This window comes from Stegodyphus dumicola, chromosome 6 (assembly GCF_044657685.1).
Source record: "Stegodyphus dumicola isolate Sdum_Otavi_A_Nest chromosome 6, ASM4465768v1".
Classification (NCBI taxonomy): Eukaryota; Metazoa; Arthropoda; class Arachnida; order Araneae; family Eresidae; genus Stegodyphus; species Stegodyphus dumicola.
The window spans coordinates 225459933-225483353 of record NC_140773.1 but is presented as its reverse complement, the minus strand read 5'-3'; the positions used below and the strand labels follow the sequence as shown (position 1 = coordinate 225483353).

Sequence of the window (23421 nt, the reverse complement as noted above, 5' to 3'; positions counted from 1 at the left end):
TGACCTTATATAATTTTGTATTATTTATTTCACATTTTGTAAAACTTTAATTTTTTTATTAATAAACTCAACTATTTGAAAGCGAGCAGGGGCAACCCTGTACGGAATAACACATTTTTATCTCTATCGCGCAAGATTTTTCTGTCAGAAATTCTAAAGATGTGCTGTTTTTAAATATTTTGTGACTTTAATGTTAAATTGAAGTCTATGTGACGTGATGTTTAATAAATAAACATAACACACAAATCGGTAATAATAAAAAAGGCACCAAAAAAGAGTTTCCTACCTTACTATGAAATTTGAACATTGATATGATGAACTAAGAGAAGACTGAAAAGTAGAAAAAATTACAATAACACATAAACACTGCATCGGGAAGCTTAGGGAATTCTACACATATGCTGCTATTAAATTTTTGTGATTATCCTATCGATTTGTATATAGGTAAATGCGTGATAATAAATAAAATGTATTCTTTATGATAAAGCTAAAAAGACACAAAAAGTGTGTAAGCAAGAGCGAGGGTAACAACAGACTGGTAAATTGCGAACTCAGCGTCAAATTTTAACAAACTCTTTTGGGCGACCGGTAAAATCTGAAACCTTTCAGACTTCTTTCTTTACTTACTTTTTCTATTTATTGATTATTTTTCTCGTGATATTTTTGTCAATGTACCGTAGAAGTTTAAGAATAAATAATTACATTCCAATATTATAACGGATCCTTTATGAACACAGAGCACTTTTATACTATTTTATAATATAAAAAGAGGTATTTCAGCAGAATTCGTGAAATTTTATCAATAGCAATCAGTACTCATTTGTAATATGAGGCTCATAAATCATTTGTGATATAATACGAAGGTATTGATTGAAGTCACTTTTCTTGAAATTTTGAAACCTCGTTTGTTCTCCCTAATATGTAAAGCCTCATATGTCCCAGGAATTTTAAATAATGTTATTATGAACTTGATATTAATAATAAAATAACAGGTACAGGAACTGATAATGTCTTCCATCGTTATGCATTAGAATACTTTAAGTATCTATTTGAATCAGGTTTAAAATTTTGTTATTTATGCAAATTGTGTGGAAAGATATTTTCGATCCGCGCATGCGCATATTGTATTCAACGTCTAGTACTTGTCTAAACACATGTCTAAATTTTACGTGTTGTAATCCGAACTAAGTTCTAAATCAACGCTAATGAAGTGAGCTCGAGTAAGTGCCATATTTGTTTAGTAACGGAATGTTTTCACAACCTTTCTTTGTAGTAGCGTAACAAATGTATTTGGTTTATATTTTCTCGCATTATTTATTTTTATAGCAGTGAATTTAATACTTAATATTGTAACAAAAGTTTTCTTTCCAAACTGATGCTTATTATGCAATTACTTTCGGCGTAAATTCGCCAAATGAAAGATAAATAAGAATTTTAAATATTCTTATAAAGATGTAGTTGACTTTATAAGAAAGAAGTCTCTAGCTAAAATTCTTACAGACCCTTACTACAGACGTATCAAAATGTGTGAGAGAGCATGCAGTTTCTTTTGAGGATCTCTAAAAAATGTCCTAATTCAAAATTCTTGTTTATTTTATATTGCTTCAGAATTTATTTTGTGATATGAATTTTCGTAAGCTTTCTTGAATATAAAAGCAAAACTTCAAAGGAAGTTGCATTTTGCAATATTTACATCAGAGATAAGAGTCTTGAAGCTATCAGAAATGGTTTCCTTTAATTGTAATCCACGGTGGTTTGTTTTAAATTACTTATATGCATAGCATCTTTTCTACTTCTGAACTTTACTTTTAAGACTTAAGTTTCTAAGTTTAAATATAATTCAATATTCTCTTAAGAGTGGCTTAAATGTTTTAAGTCATAACTCTGATTGTTCGGCACATTTGAGAAAATTATAAGTCTTATTAATTATTTGAAGAGATTATGATTAGCCGTAGCTTCATATGGCTTAATTTTATGAGATTAAACTCGGCAGAGCCTCGAGGGCTATCTGCCTAAGGGAAGTGATGCCTTCGAGGAAGACTTTCTTAGGAAAATGGCTCGTATACGCGTTTACAGTTGGAAAAATCACGAAAACACCCATGCAGCCAGCTCGTTCGTGGTATTCGAACCTCGGGCCGAACTACCAGTGTTCAGTGACTTTTACCTCTCGGCCGCTGGTGGGCTAGGTTCTTACGAACTGGCTGTATCAAATAGCATGTGTTATCCCTAACGAACTTTCTGTGCTGCTCAGAAACTACATTGAACTCTCGTTAAATAAGAAAAGATGGATTTACCTGTTATTATAAAATCAATTCTATGTTGCGTATCTCCAATGAACCAAATTGCAGGTAGTACAGAAGAATTGTAAATGCTTATTACCTGATTAGAAATAAACCGATCAATGATGATTTGAAAATAGGCTCCTATAGTGGACCACATTTCTAAATTTAATGAATTTTCTTGACCATACTTCACTGTGCTGCTGCAAACGTTTGAAAGCCCTTAATTACCAAATCGTTGGAGAAAGTAATTCGGGCAAGCTATTTGCTACCTGCTTAACAGACTGTAATTTCGTAACCTAGCTTGTATTGCCTTTACTGTATTTAGTATTTCCTTGAATATGAACTTAATTTATTCCTGCATTTCCTAATTCATGAGCTGCAAATAACTGTATAATTTTTTTTTGCTTGCATTACTTGTATAGTTTATGTTCATTTCTGATTTTAGCTTAAGCTGGGGCGTGACTTTTGCTTCTCGACGCTTTCCGTCAGATTCATATCCTTGCAATACAGATACAGAGGTCTCTTCCCTTTAACTTCCTTCTTTGACATTTCTCGAATTTTTCACATGCCAGCTTGCTAAAGTTAAGTGATCTCGGAGGTTCAACTTTCTTATCCAACTTGTTAATATCGTTGCCTTATTAAAATAAAGGCTCCTCTTGGATCGCGTACATAATATAGCTCATAGCCCATGTATATATTTCAGTTCAGGCCCCGATCTCAGTTGCATGGGTATTTCCGTCGATTTTCTTAATGTACAACGTGAATGTCAGCCAGTTTCCCTTACAAAGTCCGCCACGAAGACATCCTTTCCCTTAAGTGCCTAGCTCACCAGCTGTCGAACGGTAAAGTTGCTTGTGGTTCGAATCCCAGCGAACGAGCTGGCTGCTTGGAAATTTTGTTGTTTTCTCCATCTATAAAGTGTATACGAGTTGGTTTTTCTTAAAATCCCCGAAGACATACCTCCCCTTAAATAGTCTTCGAATTCTTTGCCATGGTGTGGTGGTGTATTTAATTATGGCAAAGCACACTAGGGCTATCTGCCTAAGAGGAGGGATGCCTTTCGTGGAGGACTTTCTAAGGGAAACTGGCTCGTATACACGTTACACATGGGGAAAACCACGAAAACACCCATGCAGCCAGCCCGTTCGCGGGATTCGAACCTCGGACCGAACTACCAGTGTTCAGCGACTTTACCGCTCGGCCGCTGGTGGGCCAATTCTTTGCCATGATCGAATAAACCAAACCAAATAATCGAATAAGCCAAACACTTAGAAGTTTTCAAGTGTTTAGCCGTATTTGACTAAAAAACACCTGCTAAATCAAATTTGTTTCCGCATTGCCGAGTAAGAAGCAAAAATATTTAATTTCAGTTTTCAGTTTTAAAATAAATCTCATTTGAAAACTTATCGAAAAATATCGGCTAATCGGAATATGGTAACAAGTAGTTTGGCGACATTTTGGTAAGGCGATAAAGGTTACTAGCTAGGACTTTAGCAGTGTACATGAGTGTGGGCAATGCCATTTTTGTGCAATTCTGGGATGTTTTTTAAGCGAAAATAGGTCGACGTGTACATGGATACCGTGTATGTGCAATTCTTAAATTCTTAAAAACACGGCAAGCAGTTTGCGATTCTGCAGTTTCTCCCAATTTCGAATCTAATCTTCGTCATGATTAAGCATTTTTGTTCCACAAAAGTTCTAGCATAAGCGTAATTCGGCTAGCAGATTGTTGGAAAAAAATGTTGAGTAAAAAAAAGCTTTTACTTCGTGAAAACAAAATGGCGTCCAAAAAAAAAAAACTAGCAGGTTGCCGTAGCCGGGTTGATCACCAAATTTTCGCCAAAAAATCGCCAAGTTACCATAATTCAAAGATTAACCATACTATCTTTTACTTATAATCGTAAATATCTTCTTTCACGAGGAAATTAAAAACAGGATTTGTCCTTGATCTAACAGCACACTGATAACTTATTGCTCAATTTACAATATGCATATTAGAACGTACTCTTTAGAAAATCATAGTAATTCTTAAGTCATGTTTCTCTTCACTCGAGTTTTAATGTTCTTTAACGAGAATTAAACTACTGAACTAGAAAACACCGCTGGATGTTTGGGATGACTTACGATTATGCAGTATAATTTGTCTCAATACAGCAAAGTGTATTTTGTGATTAGCGGTTTGTCGCTTTGGATCAAATGCTCAAGTAGCACATGACGTAGCAAAGAATTTGCAAACTGGTCGTGGTGTAACGTCTTTGCTGCGTCATGTGCTACTTGGGTGGATGTGACTTTGGGTCGAAATATTTAACTAAAGCAGTAACGGCAAACCTAATGATATACACTCAAACCTGTTTTTGTGCGGTGGATAGGGACAGCATAAAAAAACTCTTACAAAAATCGCACAAAACTTGACGAGTAGCTATAAAAAACGGTCTTTTAGAGTTTACTTTTTTCAGTTACCATGTAGTCGGTAATCAGATTTTGCGACGACTGTTGTTCCACTAGACGCTTGTATATGCTTCGGTAGCCAGATATACAAGATTGGAACTCCTTTTCTTTCGCCAGTTATGTTCCAATTTTATTGAAATTTCCATATACCTCACCAAAAAAGACCGCAGAAAAACAGGTTTGAGTGTATATAGCTTCAGGAAATGAAATTAATGCAAAATTAACAAAGCTACTGATTTCGCTTAACATCGTCAAAAATCGTAAGCAGTTCTACCACAAGGTAGAAATCGAGATTATGGCCTTGTGAGTAATGGACGCTTAAGTAGTTCTACTGATCTTTATCTCACCTTCTTGCCCTCAAAAATTTGAAATCTTCCATTAAAGGAATGAGCAGTAATCAAAAAAGTTAAATCTCGTAATGAAATTACTAGAAAGATATTTATCTTCCCAGCTTATTCGCAGTGGCATAATAGGGATTCGGGTAGTGAAGAACAGGTTACCATAATGTAACGCTTTTCTGAACAAGTATGATTTCCACCTATTTAATCGAAAATAAATCGCCAGAGTTTCGTACAAGAGGAAACAACAGCAGCCGAGCGTCGCTGAACACTAGTAGTTCGACATCGGTTTGATTCCAGGCAAACGGTCTGACTACATGGGCATTTTCATAGTTTTCCATTGTGTAATGTTGATACAGTCTCCCGTAGAAAGTCCTTCATGAAGGCATCTCTTCTCTTAGGTAGCCCTCGTATACTTAATACTCTACACCTCGTATACTCTCTTAAGCGTAATCAACTAAACCAAATGTAGAGTACGAGTAGTCGAAAAATTAAACACCGCAAGAAGGCATTCTTTTCATGTGTGCATCTGTAATTTTGTTCGTCACTAAATTTAATTATCAATGCACTAAGTGTATTCTAATTAAGATGACACGTTCAAATATTTTTTTTCATATTTAAAATTTGATATCATTAGATTGGCGATTTTCAAATTGTCAGAAATGCATAAACCATAATCCAAACACAGTAAAAGCTAAAGGCAAGTTTGCTAGATATACAGCGATGACAGGTACCGGAAATCTAACAAATGGCAAGGTAAAATGATTTTATTTTTAAGCGACAGTTAAAAATCAAATTTTACTTTGGCTTATAATAAATTAGTGCCGATCAAACATAATCTGTTCCAGAGGTTCCCAGCCTTTTTGCCCTCGAGAGCACATTCTAGAATCTCTCTTGGACGGCGGGTACCATTCACTTTTCAAGGTGAATTTATAGTTGGATAGAGTTAAAATAATACATGCAACATAAAAAAGAGATCGCATTTCGCCTTGATCTCGTATCTGTGTTAGGCACAATTTTTTTTTAATATCTAGAACTTTCACGTGGAATATTATTGAGATCTGAAACATTTTTATTGAAATCTAAAACATTTTTGTTATAATCGCACAGCGGTGGATACACGTTAAACGATCGCGTAGCGCCATGGTGCCATCGGGCATAGGGTTGAGAACACCTGGTCTATTCGTTCGGTTTTTGTATTTCTGAAACGTAATATAAAATCCTAAATGAATATTTCAGAAACTATTCAATTCCTTGTCCATAGTGCTTTCTTACAAAAGAACATGGTCTTCAAGCTTGAAATCTATTCTTTTGTGAAAAACTTAAAATTTCTATATTTTCCCGTTTATTTTTTTATTTAAATAAAAATGTTCAATTCTGGTGTTTTTTACTCTTTCCCCAGAGCCCCCTTTCTGCTTGGGATCAAGATTTCGGTTTTTCTCTTTTGTAATGTACTCCATTAGCATGCTTTCGAAACTCTTGACAGTGAACAGAACTTCAGTGTTGATCGCGCTGGCGTTGTCCGTCCTCGTTCCGCTTTGCATTAGAGCATCACAGGTGTCATCTTCGAAAACAAAATCTACTCCTGCAGATAGATTGCTCAGGAAGCACGAGTTAAAAACATTTCTCGAAACTGGTTCCAGAAGTTCTACCGTACATCGGGACAGCAAAGAGTACAAGTGCCATGTCCTGACAGCTCTGTAAGTATGATCATTTTTTCGAAATTTTAAAAAATTTGTATTTTAATCCTTTGTACATCTTTCTTTGGCTTCGCTGCTTAAAACATTATCAGGCAGTTAGCAGCTTGGGGGAAATCAATCTAACAGTTTACCGAAATCGAATCTAGAAAGAAATCGCTAATATGAATGCTGAATCCTTGAGAGCCATTCAGTGTCAATAATAAATGCTACTAGTATTGAAAAAATAAAGGTAGTCCATAGCGTAATTTAGATCAGCGTCGAAATCGTGACACAAAAGTGAGATTCTAGTTGCCCATCCCAGAAATGTAGGCAAGCAAAACGTTTGCGATTAATCTCAATTCTCGGGATCACTTCAAGATGTTTACGTAACTTAAAGAAACTAAAAGTTAGCAGCAAAATTGGCGTAATGTAAGTAAACGGGAAAATTTACAATTTCAAATTCAGACTGAAAACTCTTCAGCTGTGGATAACATTTATGTGGTTTTCCGCTCATAGCATATACATGAGTCAGTTTTGCTTGAACAGTTCTCCGTAAAAACATCCTTTTTAAATTAACTGTCGCGAATTGTGTCGTAATTACTTACTTTTTTGGTATCCTCTTTCGGGTACTTTTTCTGTCGCATGGAATTTTTTTACGAGGGCCATCCAGGAAGTAGATTACGTTTCCGTCTGTGTGCGCTAGGGGCGGGGCTAGCGCGGCCATCTTGGGGTCAGAGCGTTGCGCAGCTCAGTCTGCATCTAGCCGTGCTAGTGAGAGGTTCGTGCTGTGCTCCGTTCAGATACTGTGACGGTTTGAAATGTCTGCGTTAATTGAAAATTTCGCGAGCTGCGATCGAAGTGGGAGACCCAGCATAGTGACCGCCGAACTTCTCGAAAAAGTCGATGCTAAAGTCCGTGAAAATCGAAATTTCACAATAACGGAACTTTCTTTGAGTTTTCCACAAATTTCGCGAAGTTTGTTGCACGAAATCATCAGCGAAAAGCTCGGTTACCACAAGTTTTGTGCAAGATGGAAGGCAAGAAGAGGTAACGAAGTGGTTGAAGGCGCAGGCGGCCGAATTTTTCGACGAAGGAATTTCCAAGCTCGTACATCGCTACGATAAATGCCTTAATTTGTATGGTGACTATGTAGAAAAGTAGTATTTGAGTGTGGCTTTCATCTGTATATAATAATATTTGTTTCCTATACTTTGTTTATTTTTTTATTCCAAAACGTAATCTACTTTCTGGATAGCCCTCGTAATTTAGATTCAACTTTTAACAAATTATTTCAGCATTTATTGGGCGTAGGCAGCCCGCAAAAAAGGTATGAGGGGGGAAAAAGGATATGAAGAAAAAGCTTGAGAAATGCTCGCTTTTACAAAGTCTGTTCGCATATTTTTAAAATGTTTTTTACAGCAAAGCAAAATTGATCTTCTGCTTAGAATTTTTTTTACTGCAACTATATTTTTGAAAGTATAAATTATCGTTTAATACTTGACTGTTTTTTTTTCATGCAAAATGTCGCTTTTAAAGAACTAATGGATGGAAGATTATAAGGCTATGATTTTGTGCTTCCGAAGAACATTATTCGTATGTAGTTATTAAAACACGTTGTGAAAGCTATGGTGTTCCGATACCTACGATAGGGTTAATGTCAACAAGGAAAACAATTTCAAAATTTACCTTCAAATGGAAAAATTGCTCCCAACACGTAACCAAGCAAACTGCGAAACGTTTCGAATGTTCCAAAAAAGTAAGATCTTTAATGTTAAAAGAAAATTCTCCACGACATACCGCCGAACGCAGAACGCGCTGCAAAATTCTTTGAGAAACATTGACCGGTGCAAAAATGTCCCAATAAACGAATCTTGACAACACTAAATTGACTGCAATAAAGGGATCCATTTATTATCACAGAGGAGATAACTTAAAACATAGTTTATTGAATCCAAGTTTTTCTAAGGGATTTAAGATTGTTGCTGGTTTTTTATGCAGCGGCAAATTAAAAATAAAGGCAGTGAAAAAAAATGTTTAGATCAACTCTGCGTAATATCCAAAACATATTTTACATCGTTTTCAAATGTGAAATACCTCTTCTTTACACACAGTGGGATCAATCGGTAGAACTGCATCAAGACAAAGCAGGAAGCTACACGTCAAAATCTACCGTTAGTTTCCCGTAAAACATGAAACAAGAGACGGATATCAAGGCTATAACCCTTCACTCATATCCGTACTAAATCTCCTGATCGAACACCAGCGTATTTTTGCGCTTATGAACTTCTAAAAACAGGTTGTCCAAACGTCGAGACCTGAAAATTTGAAAAGCTGTTCGTGAGCAATGGGGAAAGTCTCTTCCTGTACGATAAAAGACTTTAATGCCTTGGATATTACTGTGTATAAATCTAGTGAAGAATTAGAGTGATCAAATAGAATATTTAAAACCCAAAAGCATAATTTTTTGAAATAGTTTTTTTAGCTTAAAGAGCTTTGGCCCAGAAGGGCTATTAACATCGTTTTGGCATTTCGTGGCGTTTCACTTTTCAAATTGTTGCCATCAAACATTATCGCCCTTTATTATATTTAAAGAAATGCTAAATAATGAAGAATGCATGTTTCTCGCATTGTGATAAAACAACGCTTCCTAGAGCCATTCATTCAATTTTGAAAAACGTAATCCTCCACCCGAATATGGGCATCTGGAAACCCGAATTTAGAATTGTTTTATTTTGTTTCATATTTTGTAAAACTTTAACGAATTTTTGATTAACAAACTCAACGATTTCAAAGCGAGCCGTGGCAACACTAACGGGAAAAAAACATTTTTATCTCTAGCGCGCGAGACCGTGTATGGGAAATTCTAAATATATGCACTTTTAAATATTATGTGATATTTCTGTTGAATTGAATTTTACGGTTTAAGTGCGAAGAACATGATATTTAATAAATAAAAGTAACACGCAAAAGTTAAAAAAGCCTCTTTGGGCGTAATATAAAATCTGAAAGCTTTCGGTTTTTTTTTTTTTTTTTTTTAATTTCGATTCAAATTCCAACATTTTTAAAAGGGCTATTTTATTTTTGAGATGATACATAAATTTGGCGACATCTTTTTCTTTGGCGGTTTTTGTCTCTTGTAAAACCGGCAAGTACTTTAAATATTAAAAGTAGATTAATTATTCAAGTAATAGGGCTTTCAAAAAAATAGTAATGCTTTTAAGATTTTAACTTATATTCTTCGTATTCTTACTTTTTCTAATAATTCTCCAGCCATTATTTTATTTCAGACTGCATGTTCTTTATCTTATAAGGCGTATTAACATTACTGATAGTTTTCACAATTCAGAATTGCCTTAAATTCAATGTTATGTTCTTCGTTGCGTAAATAAAACATCTCTAATTGAAGTATTAACTGCTTTTTGATTACTATAAAACTCCAGCTGATAATTATCTTCGATAATTTTAATATATTTGTCTTTGATCAGCGTGATGAATTTGCAGCCGATTCTCCAGTAAATACAACGAATTATGAAAACTGTTATTAGCTTGAAATTGGGGTGTTTAATTTCTGAAAAAGGATTTGGCTTCAATTTTTCAAATTTTTTGCGTATGCTGAATGCTATAAGAATTAAAACAATATGGCATTCAATTATTGACAAAAATGAAGGATTTAAACTTTATTACAACTTTAAAGAGTGAACAAATTGTAAATTTACTAACAGGTTAGATTAAATATTTTCTAATTAATTATTTGGGTAGCATTTTATATACCTTAATAACTTTATTTAGATATGTTATTAAACTTTATTTTCCTCTCTAAAGTTAACGTGATATATAAACTGTAAGGTCTGCTCACATTAAATTCAAGTCTGTCCTGTTAAAATTTAATAACGATTTGAAAACCTCTTATGTAAACCTCATCACTGCTTTTAAGGCCCATTTTTAGAAACCAAGCTTATTGTCCGAGCTAATCTGCTTGCACGTTGTGTTAAATGTTTATTATACTGAAGTTCCTGAAGACCATAGGTAAAGTCGCTGAACACTGGTAGTTTCAACCTGGGTTCGATTTTAGGCGAACGGGCTGGCTGCATGGGCGTTTAAGGTTTTATGTGTAAAGTGTATAGAAGCCAGTTTCCTTTATAAAGTCTTCCGCAAAGTCATCCTTTCCCTTAGGCAGATATCCCTGGTGTGCTTTACTGTAATCTTAATAAACCAAACCATGCTGAAGTTCCTTTAAGCAATATACGAAAAAAGGAGAACGGTGGCAATGGTAATTTGCAGACGCATTCAACGCTACTGCTCCAACAATTCGCTTGTAATTAGAACAGCAGAGCTCTGCAGTGTCACTTAACAGGCTGCGTCAGAAAAAATGTATACATAATTTAAACTGTCACAAAAAATTCATTTTTCTCCCTACTAAGTGAAAGTTCTAGAATAAATAAGCGTATAGTCCAATTTGAAAAATAAGTGTACTTTTTGATTAAACAGAATGTTCCAAATAGTGGCTTTCATGTATACATTTCTGAGTAGGAATCACGATGATTCCGTACCTCGCATCAAAAATGGGATTTCCACGCACATCGCTTGAATCTCATCCCAAAATGTATCAAGGTGACATGGTTTACGACAGTACACCTCATCTTCTACTGTGCCCCATAAGAAAAAATTGAGGCGCTTAAAGTCTGGACAGTGTGCAGAAAACTCGATTGGTCTCCTGCGTCCTATCCAATGGCCTGTTAAATTATTGTTCACCACTAGCAGTTACACCACATTTATGTGATCCTTGCTTTGAAGAGTTTTGTGGTGACCATTGAAGCATTTCCAATAAACTGAGGATTCGTAACATGTAGCCGCGCGAGGTCTCTCTGATCGGCCTTTCTGCACATGACACACTGTTCCATGAACCTCGAATTTTTCGCGTAAACGCGTAATTGTTAGCCTTAAAGGTGAATCAATCCCATACTCAACATCTCCGCTGTCTCTGAACCGCAACATTATCAAACTTTCAGTACCATTTCATAACTTGCTTCTGCTTTTGGAAGTTTAAACATACATCCGCCATGTCAGTGGATCGCGCAATTACACCGACGGCTCTGCTGCCACATGTTGAGGAAACGTAACATTACTTTTTTATAAGATTATGGTAATAAAGGTATGATAATAAATTTTATGACAGCTCAAAGTGTGCATACATTTTTCTGATGCATCCTGTTTTTGATTCTGTGAATCCTCTGAGGCGAGGACACCCGAGTTTGACTGTATTTGTCTGTTGTCGAGGTAGTTGTTGCAGATGTTCAATACTGCTCAATCTTCTAAAAAATGGCCACTTTCAAAGAGATTTATCATAGGAAGGTAAACACTAGAAGCTGATCCCTCCTATGTTGACAGGATAACACTGTATGTTTAAGCAATGTAAAGGGGTGGGACTGTATAATGGAGTTGCCGTTTGAATATCACACTCGAGGGAAGAAATATTTCTTGATAAATATTTTGGTATTCTTCATAATTTTAGCTGAAACCTTACAACTTCAGTATTTTAAATACCAAAAGTTATGAAACCACATAACCAGTTTAATGTGAAATTTTTCACACTTCTGTCTTACGTTCCAGCTACAGAAATGCAAGGCTTCATGACAGACACTTTCGAGAAAGAGAAGTGGTGACGTCACAAATTGCTCGCATGTTGGACAGCTGTAGAACAGTTGACTTTAGGATGTCTGAAATTTTCAATCAGTCCTTCATTTTCCCTGGTAAGTAACCGAATTGAAATTTCGCATTAAGTCCTTTTTGTTTCAGGTATCTCTATTATACTGGTATTACTTTTACAGAAAATTCTTCTGTATATATTCTTCTGTTTTTACAGAAAATTCTTCTGTAAAACTAACTTTCCTATGAAATTGAGATTAATAATAAACTTTGTTTATTGGTGTGTTTCTTTAAATTTTGTCGTTTTTATTTATTAGTTTAATTCCAGCATTTAAATTCTGAAATAGTTCAAAAATTTACCCAGTGTACATTACATTTCGCTTTATCTTCCACTGTATTATGGCGGAGTTCTCAATATCACGTACAATAAAAGATTTTATAGATACTGCTTATACTAAGATGTTTATTTAAAAATAACCTTCTAGAATTAATTGTCAGATTTACTATTGTTCAAATCTATAAAAGCATTTTAACTGCAATATACGAAATTTCTCTCAATTGTAGGGGGGTGGTAAGTGGTGGCTTTACAAAAATTAAGTTGAATAACTAAAACAGACTGAGCTTAGTGGCTCAAAAGCCCTAGTGGGCCACAGCCTGCAGTGCCACGAAATTTGCTTTCTTGACCTTGGACCCCGGAGCGCATCAGCATATTCCCTGGACAAGTGGTCAGCTTGTCGCAGAATCCCCAGTTTTTAGTCCCCAATCGAACTTCGTACTCAATTTATCGACCCATTCAAGGGATGAAAGGATGAGTCAACCTTGCCCAGCTCGTGAATCGAACCTCGGACCAGTGGTTCAGTAGCGCAGAGCGCTAGCCACTTCGCCAACGGGCGGTGAAATTAAATAACATTAATATTAAATAAAAGTGAAAGATTAAATGTTCGAACTCAAAACTGTGTACTTTTCAAGCTTCTAAACTTCCCGGTAAGTCCCAAGCACGTAAATATCATTCGCCTTTTGCGAACTGCAGAAACGGACAACGAGAACTCGTACTTAAGCTTTATCTGTCAATATCATATTACTGAATAGTAGACATTGAGGTTATTTCTCATTCGGTCTTGGTTACTTTTATTTATTTTATATCCTAGCTTTTCTTTATATTTTTCTCAGTATCAGTAACTGCAACTTATTGTCAAAATAAGCATACTTTTAAACAAAAATCCTTCCATAAGCTGATCATGGTGAGCTTGCTAATACTCGTACATTTAATTATTTTCCTCTATGATATTCTTAACCGTTTTCAGGGTTTTCCCCCATGTTGAATGTGTATACGAGACAGTTTCGCTTGGAACGTCTACCACGAAGGTATCCCTGCCCTTAGGCAGATAGTCCTGGTGTGCTTTGCCTTAGTAAACTAAACCTAACCTTGATTCTTTAGCTAGATGAAGTATATTAATCAAGTTTGAGGCCAGAACGAAGAAAGGCAAGGAGGATTTCTGCAAAACTTCTCTATTGCTAGTTCATCAAATCACACTCACACCAACAGGAACTCGTCATCGTCGCTGACATCAAGATACTAAAAACCCAGGTTGAAATATGCTGCACGAAGGCTAGTCTGAGAGAATATATCTGAAGCTGTCTCTGTAGAAGCAACTCACCTTATTAATACAGCAATTTGCCCAGTATATTCATAAACAATTTCAGTAGTTCTTCGCATTTTTAATTTCCCTATAAATCAAATCTATAGTATTTTAAAATAAAATTCTTTATATCTTCTTTAATCATAATTTAACTCTTTAGCCTTCAAATGACACTTAAATAGGCGCGGCAATAGCTGATATTGATATGCGTAAACTTAATTTCTTACTAAATTCAGTCAAATTCAGATTTATTTTGAATACTTTAAAATGTTTATAGCGCATTAAATGGGATATGTATTGAAATAAGTCGTTAAATCTACCGTTACTATGAAGTTCTTAAAAGCAGGAAAGCTAGCGTTGTATGATCTCTTTAAAGTAGTCAAGGGTTATTTGTAAGCCAAGTTTAAAATTCGATACTTGCGTATTATCGCAACCACCTTAGAAGAAACTGCCAAAGAATACGCCAAACTGTAACCATGCGCATAAAATTTATTCCAGTAGACATACGCATGACAAATATTCAGTTTCCAACGTCGCCATTTTTGAATGCGGGTTTTTTTAATTCAAAGTTCCAATAGCTTTTATAGAAAACTTATGATTATTTTTGTCTTTAACTCGTTTTTAAAACTTGTGTTTGTGGTGTTTTATTATAATAAAAAGGAACACATGCAAAATTTCTGGGGAAATACAGTATTTTTCCGCCAAATAGCTAAAGGAACAATGGTTCAAATTCTCACTCGGAGCGATCGCTGCGAAATTTCGATCCTAACAAAAAACTAATTAGGTTTACTGATTGATTTTGAAATATATATTCGAGACAAAAAGTATCTAATATATTAAATGTTTACAATAAAAGTAATTGATCTTTTCCTTCCGTAAGCTTTGCCAAACTACGCCAAAGTGGAATTACCTGATCCGTCTGATGAACTTAATTGTGCTAATATCTTGAATTTAATTGTGCTATATCGCTTACTAAAGTTCTAATATTTTCGTTAATTAAATATAATTGGAATAAATTTTAAAATTCTTAGCTTTTACAAGCTTTTTGATAAAAACTGAACAACTGTTTGTCTCTTTGGCAGATCTGGCACTCTCAACTTTCAATTTAATAAATCTTGTTAGCAGTTCGCGGCCAATTATTTTCATGTATGTTGAAATCTTTAGTAGGCATGTTTTGACATAATACTCATGATAATTATGTTGTCCTCTGATCAACTGTTCATCGAGATTGGGGTTCGGAGTTTTCCCATGTGTAATGTTGATGTGAAAGTTTCCCTTAAAAACTCTTCCATAAAGGAATCTCTCCTTTTAGGTTAATAATCGTCATGTGCTTTGCCATAATCAAATAAACCAAACCACCATTACGTTGGAAATCGGATTCTAAAAATATGGGAATTTTTAACTTCATAGTTATTGGTAAGTAGCATGTTGTAGTAAACATTGCAAGCACTGTAGACATTCTCTACAATGTCTCGTCAAATGGTTGTTTTCGATGTTTAAGACTTGGTTGTACTTTTTAGTTTTAAAAAATTTTATTTCAGTTTAAATAACTAAATTAGCATGCACTGTTTAGTTAGACTGAAAATCGAAACTTTAAAATACAAATTTTATTAGCCTTTCGTGTAAATTTCTGTCGTAAAATACTTCAGTACAACTGAAATTGATAAATTTGACCTGTTGATAGCTTTTGACGCAAAATTCCATTCTTTTTTAACCTTTCAAAATTTCTCGCTCCTTAGGAACGAAATGGTGTGGTGCAGGGAATGTGGCCGAGAACTACCACGATTTGGGCGTTTTCAACGAAACTGATGCCTGCTGCAGAGAACACGACTTCTGTGACGATATTATACAATCTGGGAAAAGCAAGCACAATCTCATTAATCCTTACGGAACTACCAGGTATATTTTTCATGCAATAGTGACAACACATATCTGATTTTCCCATTAACCTTTGTTATATTTATTATTTGTTTGTACATTATTCATGAGTTTTTCATCTTTAAAAGAAATCATAGTGGGCAAGTCGCTGACCACTGGTAATTAGGTCCGGATTTCAAATCTCGGCAAACAGGCTGGCTGCATCCCCATGTGTAATGTGCATACGAGCCAGCTTCCTTTGCAAAGTTCTCTGCGAAGGCATCTCTTTCCTTAGGCAGATAGCTGTCTGGTGCTTTGCCATAGATAGATAAACCAAATCATCTTAAAGAATCTCGCTAATTGTCAAACTGGCGTAGTGGATCGTATGGTAATCAGTGCCGTTATTCACTTGAGTTCAGAGACTAATATCTATAAATTTACTAACGACAGAAGATGCTACTAATAATAAATGGAATAATTACGATGTAGTAGCGTTATTTTAATGGAATATCTTTGAAGATTGTAAGTTACTGTTTAACTCTTTCGCATCGAAATCGCCCGTAGCGCCCGTTCATTCAGGCAACGGCAAACCGCCCCAACGCCTCGTTTATTTTCTACCTAGTTCTTTCCCCTCCACGTTAGTGTATGGCTCATTGGTTTCGCGAGTTGTTAAGACATGTCAATCATTCTTTTGAAGCAAATAAAGGAGAAATACGGAAAGCTATTGACGTTCGCAGGTGCAATCCGGCCCTAAGGTGAAACTGCACACAATGGATGAATGGATGAAACCGCAGAAGGGGGAAAGAAAAACTATTCCAAGACAAATTCGTAAACACGGGCGTTTTCGATGTCTGTTGAAAACAGATTGGGTCGTCTCTCGATGCGAAAGAGTTAAAGTAAGAAACGTGTAGCCACTTGCTTACTCCTGAAACCTTAACTTCATGGAGGCTTTCCGGAAACAAATTTGCCCGTGCTTTGTGCAATTATCACTTCATTAATACGAATATAAATTTGGCTTATGTTGCATAACTTCTTTTAAATATTTTTCTCTGAGTCTCGAATAGGCAAATATCTCATTCACGCCTTTACTGAAAACGTTTGAACTGTCATAATTTTCTTCGGAGAAAGGAATTTGAGACGTTGCTTTCATTATTTTATTTCTTAATAGTTACTTTGATTAGGTACTATGAATTTAAAGGACGTGTTCCAGAAAGTAAATTGAATTTTAAACTTTAATAATACTAATTACAGCTTTTCAAGATCATTCCATATTGCACCGCAGCATCGCGTTTTCTAAAGTTTGCCTACATTTTGGAATGATTGCTGACTAAAGTTAAATTAGTTTCATTTGAAATAAAATGAGCTTGTTTTTGTTGCGGATTTCTTCTAATGAAATTCGAAGTTAGTTCGCCAGTAGCCAAGTAGATTAAATCTCGGAGGATTTATCGTCCCGTCATTTTTTGGAAGACAGGCTGGCTGCATGGCATTCTCTGATAAATGCGAGCAAATGGTCTTTGGAAAATCATCCGATCCGTTTTCTATATTTAGCATTACAATGTATATTTGATTAGTTTACTTCCAATAATTTCTCGAATGATCAGTGGATAAAATCTTTTCCTAATGGTTAAAAAATCAAGAAGCACTGGCTGTTTGTGGTCTTTGGATTTTTCGTAATGTGATACAAATCTAAGAGAGTTTCTTTTAGACCGCCAAGGCCCCTTTTAATAGCCTGGTATGCTTTGTCTTGAGTTCAATCCAAATATTTAGTTTTAGTGTGTCCTCTTACTTCGAAGATATTTCTTGAAGGATTAAGGTTTTTGTTACGAAATAAAGTAAATGAAATTTTGTTAAACTATTTCAGCAAAGTATTTAATTAGGAGTGCTCCATTTTCTTTGAAAATATTTTTCAAGATAAGAATGTCCTCCATGAAGTTATCCTTTCCCATGAGCAAAATTCAGTCCATTACTCTGATGCAAATCAGATTATCTCGGAAATAAGGCAAATCTTGAACTTTTCTTTATAAACTCGACAAAAGAATCGTTTCTTCAATGGATTCTTTCACATGTAGGTATCGACGGTAAACAAAAGGCAGGCTCACTAGCCAAGAGAGGAACACTTGAGCCACAAGACAGAAAAACACTAAGAATATTTTTGAGAAATTAATGGATGCAAAATGAACAGGCAAATCCTGGGCTAGCATTCAAGACATATGGATACAAGCTTTGTCAAAATAACCCGTAAAGAGGCTGTGGCAAACTTAAGACTTAAAACAGGCCACGATTGCATGGCACATCATCTTAATAAAATTGCAATTCCGGCATCATGAATGCACAGTATCTTCTTATACGCCCATAACTAGATAAAGAGCCTCAGAAACGCGGTGAGATAAAGCAAATAATACTGGAATGCCAGAGCTTTCATGAACGTCTTTTAAAGACTCTATATCTTATGTTTCTTTCCTTGTTGTTAGTCCAAAGTGTCTTTGTCCCTGAAGGACTATTGTTTTCGTTTCGCGATTTTGCGTTGAATCACTATAAATGTCCGTTTCACTTTTCAAACTGTTGCCACCCAATGTTAGTTCTGCATTATATTTGAAGAAATTAAATAATGAAAAATCTGCATAAATGTATGTATATTTCTCGCATTTTAATACAACGGTACATAGAGCCATCGAATTTTGAATGACGAATATGGGCATGGGGAAAACCAAATTTGAAATTTGGAACTTGTTTTATTGTCGATTTCATATTTAGTAAAACTTTAGCAATTTTTTATTAATTAACTCAAGAATTTCAAAGCGAGCAATGGCAACACTCTACGGGGGAAAATGCCTTTTTATCTCCAGCCCGCGGAACTGTGTATCGGAAATTCTAAAGATAAGCAATTATTTTGCGACATTACTATTGAACTGAATTTTATGGTTTAATTGCAAAGAACATAATATTTAATAAAGGTAACACGCAAAACGTTAAAAAAACGCCCCTTTGGACGTAATTTAAAATCTGAAACCTTTCAGATTTTTTTTCTGCCTTGAATTTATTTATTTTTAAAATTTTTATTTTTGTTTCCATGTTTAATTTATTTTGATTTTTACTTTGAATGTGTTCTTTTGATTTTATATCATTGTTCTTAAGTGATACTTGAGGTGTTTTATATGTTTGGATTGATCTTTCCAATAAAGCCACATATAACAACAACTCTGATCTAAATCACTAAAAACATTAAGTCCTGTTGTCTTGTTAAAATTTAGCATTCTAGTCATGAAGGTAAAACAAAAAGCCTGTTATTCAAGAAATAAAAAATAAAAAATGCTTCGATACAACCAAAATGCCTAATTATAATTTTGTAAAACGGGAAATAACGTTTTTAATACATCTTAACCGTAAAAGGCTTAATAAACATAAAATTGCATATTAAAGAATTTTTGCTGAAACTTACTTTGAGAGTAAATATGCAACAAATATTTTACATTCCCTGTAATGGTAACCTAGCCTAAGTAACACAATTACTTCCTACTTCATAGATTGCATTGTAAATGCGATGAAGCTATGCGTCAGTGCTTTAGAAAAGTCAACAGCGTGATTTCCAATACGGTTGGATATATCTTCTTTTCCTTGCTACAGACACAATGTTTTGATTTCGATTACCCTACCTCTGGATGTTTGCTTTGGAGGAGGTAAGTTTTTATTTTAATAAGCTTACTTGTTTCTAAAATGTACTTAAATTACTTTTTAAAGTAAGCTAGGCAATAATTATAATTTCGTTCAATATTTAACTTTCGTGAATCCGAATCTCAAACGAATTTGAATGCATAAAAATTTAAAACTTCCCTCAACAAAACTATCACAAATTTAGTGATAATAAATACCATTTCAAATACCAATAGTAGTAACTGGAAGTATATACTTCCGTTATAATAAATAAAAAGGGAAGGCTATAATTTTTTCGATGTACGAATTTCTCCTGAAAAAAATTTAAATATTTACCAGTTGCAGATTTTATTAGTCTGGAAGGGCTATTAATTTCGTTTTGGCATTTTGCGTCGATTTACTTTCTGCGTTTATTCCCTTTTCAGACTGTTGCCACCGACTATTACATTTAAAGAAATTAAATAATGAAGAATCTGCATAAATATATGTATGTTTCTCCCACTGTGATAAATCAATGATACTATAGCCATCCAATTTTGAATAACGTAATCCTCCACGCGACATGGGCATCTGGAACCCCGAATTTGTTTTGCATTCTATTTTATATTTTCGGAAACTTTAACGAAATTTTGTTACCAAACTCAACAATTTCAAAGCTAGTAATGGCAACATTGTACGGGGGGAGAAACATTATCCCCAGCGCTCGAGACTGTGTATCGGAAATTCTAAACATACGCTCATTTTAAAATTATTTTGCGATACTGGATTTTATGGTTTAAATGCGAAGAACATAATATTTAATAAATAAGATAACACACTAAATGTTAAAAAACGCCCCTTTGGGCTTAATGTGAAATCTGAAAGCTTTCGAACTTTTTTATTTCATTAATTTAGCAATATGGGCTAAAAATAATGGCAGTTGCGTACCATTTGGTCAACCATGAAAGTGACGAAATACCCCCAAAAGTTTTACCAGTCGTTCCTGCGGAATTCTGAACAAATTTCTCTTTAGTTAATAAATAACATTCCACCCGCTTCGTTTCTGCGTTTCGTAAAAAGGCTTTTGTCGATTTCTATTATTCTGTTAGGCCCTCCCCTCTGATTTCAATGAAAGCTCTGTTTAGAACGATGTGAATAAAAATTTCAGGGAGGTATTGTTCCAATTGATGACTGTTTTCCGAACCACATTCAGTTAACCATATCGCGTTGATTGATATGCTTTTTATGGTAAAATTCCATTTTAAAATATTACTCTGCTTGCTGTTCTGTAGAAGGCAGAAGTTATGTTTCAACCTTTTCCCAAAATGGAGCACACTGATATAGTAAAAACAGTTAGTTTATATTCTTATTCATAAAAATGCGTGACTAATCGAGAATCAATCGGGGTTACATCAAACGAAAGCGCAGTCTATGGTGTTGTAACGTCCCCCTTATCCATAACTGGCGCTAAATCGCGCTGTTTAGCGTCACTTTCATGGTGGACGGGATAATAAGTAAGTACCAAAGTCATCGCAGTTTCTCTTCTTCCGTAATAAAATTATAGTAGTTTTTATGTAAGCACATTTCATTTCAGTTTATATTACTTTAAGCACTAAAATCTCAATAAAAATTATAGTAAATTAACGCACGTTATATGCTAAATTTAGCGTGGCCCTCTTATAGCTGAATTAGATTTGTTGCTTCGCAGGGGACAACAGTGAGGCGAATTCTAATTTACTTCCTCTCCTAATGTGTCCAACATGGAGTAATTTAGTAGTTTCATATTACATTCATCTATTATTAATAAACAGTTATCTCAAAAGTTATTCAAAACTTAACTTTTCTCCGAATATTTTCTTGCGCAAATTGGTACAAAATGTAAGCATTTCTGGACAGATCACGTTAAAAAAACCACTACAGAACATTTTTATAGTTTTATTTAACTAGATAGTAGGGGGAAATATTAACAGCAAATTTTAAGTAAATAACAGATATTGTGTGGATAAAATAAATGTATATTGGGGGAATTCTTGTCTGTACAATTTTAATGTTTATCTAATTATGTGTAAGAACCTAGAAATTTCGGAAATATTTCCTGAAATAAGATACTAATGGCTTGGTGCTGTTTATTTCAAAATATGCAACACAAACTAAAACTGTTTTCATGTGAAATTTGATAAAATTTTTAAAAAAACTAAGAAACGTAAACTTCTGCTCGCATTGTCAAGTACTCAACTTCTCTTCTAATAGCCACTCACTGTTGAGGGTTTCAAAGAACAGAAACAAAAATAAATTTAAACTTAGTCACAATAATCATGACTAACAACATAACAGGCATGTATTGAAGCTGAAAGCTAGGGCTCGGTCAATGTAGTTTTACTTCTTAGAATTTTAAGTTTCAGAATGTAAAGCTATTCAGGATATTCCTTTCAGATTCACGATATTGTAGCTCGGTTAGCAGAAACAAGTTAAAAGAAATTTTTGTATTATAAATTTGAATACTTTAATTCTGAACAAGCGCTTTAGTTCCAATTCCTTGCTGAAACAATTCCTGTGATAAATTGGAATACTGTATTTTTTTCTTATAGAGGAGCTGTGCGACTCTACTGCGTGAAATATAAATTCCAAGAGGAGGAAGATAAAAAGTGGCAGTGGTTTGATCAAGAACCATACGTCTGAAAATCTGCTAGAGCTCGACAGAATTATATATGTCATTCTCTTATAATTTAGGACAAATAACGCTTATAAAGTGGAGTGTTGTATATATAACTTTTAAACTTTTATTTGTTTGTCTTGTGTAGTTTTGCTTCGGACAATAAAAAAAGAATTTAAATCCATTTCCTGTTGATTAATGTTTTTGATATAATCTCAGTAATCTGCTTCATATGTAAGTAAGCCTTATTGTATAATTTTTTCTTAAATTTCAACTTCATAAAACTTTAAAAGTCTACTTGATAATCATGCGATTACCTCCTTCGTATATAAGTGTGAAATTCAGTTAATTATTTCAACGTCAAATTAATTATCAGCATGTTTGATAACGCAGTTTGGGAAAAATGTGTTGTAAAGTAAATTTGCACTCTTAGCAAAAAATTATCAGCATTTAAACATTCCACAACAATTAACTATATTTAATTACATACGCAGTTTGGCAGAATGCGTTGCACAGAAAATTTGGAAGCCTAGCAACTAATTATCAGCTCCCAAACTAATCGTCAGTTTTTAAATATTGCATAATAATGTGCGACATTTTAATTAGCATAAATTTAAACTGAATATTTGATAAACAGTCTACAGGAATGTGCTGTATAGTAAATTTGGATTCTTGGCAACTAATTAGCAGCATTCAAGCTAATTATTCCTTTTTTAAAAATTGCATAATGATGAGTGACACTTTTTTTTCATTGGCGAGCACCTAGTGGACTTAGGTTTGGACACTATCGAGGCTGGAAGTTGTGAATACTTTATTTCAGAAGCACCGAATTAAGTGGGCTATAATTGCCTCCTTTGACAGGGCCCTTCGGTATCGCAGTAGTCTACCCTATCCACTGTATCGTCTAGGCGGTATGAGTGATATCTAATTACTATAAATTTCAACTGAGTATCCGATATAGTTTAGAGGAATGCGAATGGTAAACGTTAACTCCTATGAAAATCATTTCAGCTATCAACATTTAAACTTTGCACAATAATGAGCAATATCTAATTACAATAAATTTAAACTGAATATTTTATAGTAAGGCTTCTCTGACTGAAACGCTGAATTCAAACTTCACGGTTTACTATTGTTGACAAAATGGGAACCCTTCAGGCTTGAAATTTGGAGCCATTTTCTCAAGTGTTTCAGTTTCGTTGTAATATCTCTGTAGATTACTACTGACAAACCTTTAGGAATTTTAGC

The 23421-nt window shown here is 34.5% G+C and overlaps 1 protein-coding gene across 1 annotated transcript; it reads left to right on the top strand.

Annotated features, from left to right (window-relative positions):
• The first annotated feature begins 1141 nt into the window (after positions 1-1141).
• On the top strand, positions 1142-22357 carry LOC118187540 (phospholipase A2-like). The gene is made up of 6 exons (XM_035357782.2): positions 1142-1220; positions 6471-6768; positions 12358-12497; positions 15773-15932; positions 19415-19567; positions 22109-22357. Exons 2-6 carry the CDS (start codon positions 6518-6520, stop codon positions 22197-22199), a joined length of 795 nt encoding a protein of 264 aa, XP_035213673.1. The 5' UTR covers positions 1142-1220; positions 6471-6517; the 3' UTR covers positions 22200-22357.
• The last annotated feature ends 1064 nt before the right edge of the window (positions 22358-23421 follow it).

Bases quoted from the DNA above. Each gene is read 5' to 3' on its own strand.
- LOC118187540 (XM_035357782.2), top strand. From the start codon at position 6,518: ATGTACTCCATTAGCATGCTTTCGAAACTCTTGACAGTGAACAGAACT. The intron at 12,498-15,772 runs GTAAGTAACCGA...CTCGCTCCTTAG, and splicing joins TCAGTCCTTCATTTTCCCTG to GAACGAAATGGTGTGGTGCA. The intron at 19,568-22,108 runs GTAAGTTTTTAT...TTTTTCTTATAG, and splicing joins GGATGTTTGCTTTGGAGGAG to AGGAGCTGTGCGACTCTACT.